At 41.9% G+C, this 6,000-nt stretch overlaps 1 protein-coding gene across 1 annotated transcript in view; it reads right to left on the reverse strand.

Annotated features, from left to right (window-relative positions):
* Positions 1 to 6,000, reverse strand: part of LOC126988252 (lachesin-like) — a 147,888-nt gene that overhangs the window by 41,575 nt on the left and 100,313 nt on the right. The window contains exon 4 of the mRNA XM_050846302.1: positions 2,518 to 2,679. Coding sequence (XP_050702259.1) covers positions 2,518 to 2,679 — 162 coding nt within the window. The remainder of the gene's footprint in view (positions 1 to 2,517; positions 2,680 to 6,000) is intronic.

Raw genomic sequence — 6,000 nt, forward strand, 5'->3', positions numbered from 1 at the left:
TGTCTTTTTTTTCACATTTCTTTACTTCTCTCTCGCCCTTCCTTATTTTCTCTCTCTCTCTCTCTCTCTCTCTCTCTCTCTCTCTCTCTCTCTCTCTCTCTCTCTCTCTCTCTCTCTCTCTCTATTTTTCTCTTTCTTTCTCATTTTTTCTCTCTTTTTCCTTATTTCTCTCTCTCTCTTTCTCTCTCTCTTTCTAACGCTTAATTATTATTTTTCTCTTTTTTTTCCACCATGCCTTTTCATTTTTTTCTTCTTCATTAATTTGAAATATATAAAAAAAATCATGGTATTCTTTATTAGTATGTTTTTCATTCTTCCTTCTCTTTCTTTTTCTTTTCCTTGAATTGATATATACAACTATTTTTACTCTTTTTTTTACTATCACTAACAATACTTTCTCTCTTCCTTAGTTTGAAACATACATTTTCTTTCCATTTTTCCTTTCCTTTCTTTGTTCACTCCCTTGACTGGAATTACGTATTTTTTTTATTTTCCTTCTTTTGAACTGTTTTTCTTCCATTTTCTTTTATTGTGAAGCTTATTTATTTTCCTTTATTTCGTGTTTATTTTTCTCACTCACTTGAAATAAAATATACAGCCTTCATTATTTACTTCACATAAATAATATCAGAAATTTGTGCATTTTCTACCTAATTGTTGTTTAGTTCATAATATTTCTCGAACTTTAATATTGTTTTCTTATCTACGAATCACCTAGTCCATCTTTTCATCACACACACACACACACACACACACACACACACACACACACACAAACTCAACAACCTTTTAATGTTTAACGCTTTTTCTCTCTGTCTTTGCATCTCACTCAATATATCTATCTATTTGTCTGTCTGTCTATCTATGTATCTATCCTCACCAGCTATCTATATGTCTAACACACACACACACACACACACACACACACACACACACACAAGAAAATACGGCGTCACCACTTCCCCTGTTGTGTTTCGCTCGCGTGAACCTCGAGATGAAACTCAAACCGAAGCCTCGAAACACTTTTTGAAGCACCTGTTTTCTTTGAAGTTCTGTTTACCTTTGATTTGCTCCTTTTTTCTTTATCTTCCTCTTCCATCTCTCTCTCTCTCTCTCTCTCTCTCTCTCTCTCTCTCTCTCTCTCTCTCTCTCTCTCTCTCTCTCTCTGATAGTGTTCGAGTGTTTGTCTTTTTTTGTGTTTGTCTAAGTGTGTGTCTGAGTCTTTCTGTCTATCTGTCTCTGTCTGTATGTCCGTCTGTCTGTCTGTCTCTTTCTATCTATCTATCTCTGTATAATGAATCAACCAATACAGAATCAATTATCAAAGCATCGGATAGACGAATAAGCTAAAGGATTCTGATGCTCAAATATGTAAACCAATTATTTTATTTTTATTTTCGATTTGATCACTCCCTTCCTTCCCATCGCATCCCTTCAAACAAACCACTCTCACGTGAACTCACACCTCCTGTCCTTCCCCGCTTCCCTCGCCCTCTCTTTCGCTTCTCTCCCTCTCTCACACCTCCTCCCTTCACGCACAAACACGCCCACCTCTCCTTGTTTTCCCTCTAACTTTCCCCCGATCAAACTTTTTATCTCCGCTTTTGTTCATCCCTTTCCTCCTCCAGCAAATTGTAACCCCATCTTGCTCCCATTCCTTCGCGCCTTTCATCTTTATTCACCTGGCCAAGCTCACACCTCAGTTATACCTTCCCCCTTTACCTGCCTACACGCTCTCACACCCTAACTTATCATTGCTTTCCCGCCAATCAACGACCAAAGTAGGATCTGACCTTCAAGGGTCTATTACACTGGGCATATTTTTCCCTTCCCTTCCGTTGGTCTTGTCTTCTCTTCACGGTTCCACAGCCATTGCACCTCATCGTTCCTGTTCATTCTAAGCCCACAGCCACACAGACACCTCCCTTTCCCTTCTCAAGATCACATAAGCATCAGTTCACCTTTCCTCAACATCAGCACAAACATCTCACCTCGCATTCCCTTAACCCCCGAACTAGCTCACCTTTCTACTTTTTTCTCTTTTTCTACCTTTTTTCTTTCATCTTCTGTCTACCTCTTCTCACCTCACCTTATCTTACCTTTACACAAGCTCACTTTTTTAACCTTTCCTTTTCACCTGTACACCTCATCTTCCCTTAACCCCAAAACTAGCTCACCTTTCTACTTTTTCTCTTCCTCTACCTTTTTTCTCTCAACTTCTATATACCTCTTCTTACCTCACCTGCCCTTTCCCCTCACCTTTCCTTTTACCTGTTCCTTCTCACCTCATCTTCCCTTAATTAACCCTCAAACAGACTTACTTTCCCTGTCACCAATATCGTCTTACCTCACCTTTCCTTAACCCCCAAAACTAGCTTACCTTTTCATCTTACCTCTATCTTCTAACCTCACCTTACTAACGCCCACAACAGCTCACCTCACTTTCCCTAACCACCAAGACACCTCACTTCGAACCCCCTTCCCTCCCCCCCTCTCCCCGGCTGCACCTGGCCTCACCTTTGCTGCGCTTGTTGATGGTAATGGCGCGCTGGTCCTCCCTCACCCAGGAGATCCGCGGCTTGGGGTTCCCTTCAGCGTGGCAAGTTAGCGTCACGTTCCCGTTCTCCTGCACCACAACGCTCGACCCGCTGCTCAGTTCGTCCACGATCTCCGGCGGGACTGGAAGAGAGGAAGGGAGGAGCTAAGGGCCATATTTTTAAACATTTCTGCGCCCAGGAACACGTAATTTACTAGTCTTTCGTGGGAGTTTAGGGCATTTCCAGGGGTACTTTTATGACCCTGGTGGTAGTCTGAGCCTTCTTCTGTACCGTGAACCTAAAAGAACACTTATTAGAACTCGATTAACCTCCTTTTTGGGCTTTGCAAATAGTTGGTGTGAGGGGTGGGAGAATCTGACAATACCAACCTGAGTCTATATACACCAAGTCAAGTCATACGCAGGTTTGTGGGAGGAGACACGGCCGAGGCGTGGCTTATGCGTGACACTGCTTGGAGCCAAACTAGAGAATGTAGAAACAGGGATTTAGAGAAAACGAAGAAAGGCGGACTAATTTAAATCAATCACTTCAACATGCCCTCCCTCACACCCCACACCGCCGTTTGTAAGCATTGGAATTACAGTCACGCAATAGCACAATAAAAAGGCATATTTTTTTCATCAGTGGCTTGCCTGAACGCGCTGTGAAAGGAGGCGAGAATGCACATCCAGAGTGCACACACGGCCGCAACTTTAGTCACCCCTGAACTGGCGGGTATTTTCTTTTTTACCTTCAAGTGACGTCATCCCGCTGCTCCGCCCCCAAACCGCCTCCTGCGCGTACCGATCGCAGTTTTGAAGCAGAGTGACTTGACTTGGTATATATAGACTTAGGGGAGGGGAGTTAACGATCATTCACCCTACGACTGTTTACTCCCTCCGTTGTCTTTTTCCCTCGCGCACTCCCATCCCTGTTATTCCTGCTGCATCTGCCTTACTAATCCACTTTTTTTTCTTACTATATCCATGATCAGGGGAGGAGAGGAAGGGCATAAACAAAGCTTTTCCATACGATTGTTCACTGCTATCGTTTTGTTCCCCTTCACAGTACTTCCCTGTTAAACCACTTCAGTTCATCTTGGTACTTACTTGATGAGAGGAAGAAAGGAAGAGAGGAGGAATTAACTTAACGAAGCCTCCCCATAGGACCGCTCATTCATACTGTTTCTCTTGTTTTCCCCTTCACTGTACTTCTCCGCTTGTTGAGGGGAAGGAAGGAAGGCAGGAAGGAAGGAAGGAAGGAGGGATTAATACATAGGATTGTCTATTCCTTCCGTTTTTCTTTTGCTTTCCTTCACGGGACTTCTATACAGGAAAGAAAGGGGAGTTCACAAGCTTCCCCAATCGACTGTTTACTCATACCGTTTTCCCTTTTCTCCCCTCTCTATACTATTTTCCACTTCTATCCTTGGTGAAAAGAAGAAAGAAAGAATGAACGAAGTACCCCATACGAAGAAGAGAAAGGAAGAAGGAAGGAAAGAGAGAGAGAGAGAGAGAGAGAGAGAGAGAGAGAGAGAGAGAGAGAGAGAGAGAGAGAATCATTCCTTCCGTTATCCTTCTCTTTATTTCTTTTCTTTTTTTACAACAAAGGAGACAGCTCAAGGGAACACACAAAAAAATGAAACAATAAAAAAAAAAAAAGCCCGCTACTCGCTGCTTCTATACTCTTCTCTCCTTCTCTTGCTGTACCTTTCCTGCTAACTCACTTTCTCTCTATACTATACCCTTGATGATAATTAGGTAAACATTAGCGAGGGATAACTGTCTCAACGCTGCACTAACCACGATAACCGCTTGTTACTCTTACTAATCACTCTGTTTATGAAGTAACCTTTGCCTCAATTTTCTCTGGTATGGGTTGACCTAAGTTATGCGTTGTGATATCTACTTGAACCTGTTCTTTGGTTAGTATTACTCTCTCTCTCTCTCTCTCTCTCTCTCTCTCTCTCTCTCTCTCTCTCTCTCTCTCTCTCTCTCTTTCCTTCTTTCTCTCTCTATTTTTCTTTCTTTCTTTAGGATTTCTCTTTGACGATCTCTCTCTCTCTCTCTCTCTCTCTCTCTCTCTCTCTCTCTCTCTCTCTCTCTCTCTCTCTCTCTCTCTCCCCCCCCATCCAGATCACCACTTTCCACCTCCTCGATAGCTTCAGGATGTGTTTAAACCCTTTTCCCGCATAACAAATTTGTGAACCTCGGACAACTTAAGTAATCATTTTTTTCCCGTGCTCACTCTAATGAATTTACCTCCACAGCGTAATTAAAGGGCGAGGGATGAATGGTAGCTCAGTTCAGGGATGGAGATGAAAGGACTGCAGGACGATATTTTTTCACCTTTTCACTTATACTGATTAATATTATAAAACTTGTGGTCGTTATTTAATATTTTCCTCTCCGTAACAACCTTGCAGAACTTGTTAATGTATCCTTAGTTTATTTGATCCTGTAGAACTTGTCACTGTTTAATCTCTCCCTCTACCGAAGTAACATTATAAAACTTGTGGTCGTTATTTAATATTTTCCTTTCCATAACAACATTGCAAATCTTGTTATTTAATCGTTATTTTATTTGATCCTGTAGAACTTGTCATTGTTTAATCTTTTCCTCTACCGACTAACATCAGATAACTTGTGGACATTATTAACCTTTTCCTATACAAACTTACAATAAAAACTTGCCAATATTGAACCTGAAAAGGACTAAAAATTTACTAACGTTCGTAAGCTTTGCCATTTTTTCCTTTACGAACAATACTACATTTGTTTTATCCTCACCTCACAAAACAAAAAAACGAATAAAAAGGAAAAGTCCCTCAGGTTAACAGGTGTTTATATATGGAAGACGTTTAGCAGGAAGAAGGGGTGAAGGGGTGAAGGGGTGAAGGGATGCGAGGTCGGCGCGTGGAGGCGATATGGACGAAGGTATATAAAAAAGGAGCACTCTCAATTGAGTTTGCTGAAGGGAAAGTGAGAGTGAGGTAATGCTGGAAAACTCTGGGCGTGAAAATAATGGAGTTTGAGAGGGAGAGGAGAGATGCGTGGGATGGAAAATGGAACAGGAGAGAAATAATGTAGGGAAGGAGTTGAAAATAGGAAGGAGAATATGACACAAGGAGACAGGTAATGTACGAGAGAAGGAGAGAAAGACAGAAAGCAGAAAAAGAGACAGAAGGATAAGTCGAATAAAGAGGAGAATAAACAGAGGGAAGGGAAAATGTCTGGAGGGATGGAAGGGAAAATTAGAAAGGCGGAAAATGTGGAGAAGAGGAAGTCAGGCGGAGGAAGGTAAGAGGAGGAAAAATAGGACGAGGGAGAAAAAGAGAGGAATAATGGAGAGGAGAGAGAGAGAGAGAGAGAGAGAGAGAGAGAGAGAGAGAGAGAGAGAGAGAGAGAGAGAGAGAGAGAGAGAGAGAGAGAGAGAGAGAGAGAAGAAAAAAATCACCCTAGTA

The sequence above is a fragment of the Eriocheir sinensis genome, chromosome 68 (assembly GCF_024679095.1).
Source record: "Eriocheir sinensis breed Jianghai 21 chromosome 68, ASM2467909v1, whole genome shotgun sequence".
In the NCBI taxonomy this organism is placed as follows: Eukaryota; Metazoa; Arthropoda; class Malacostraca; order Decapoda; family Varunidae; genus Eriocheir; species Eriocheir sinensis.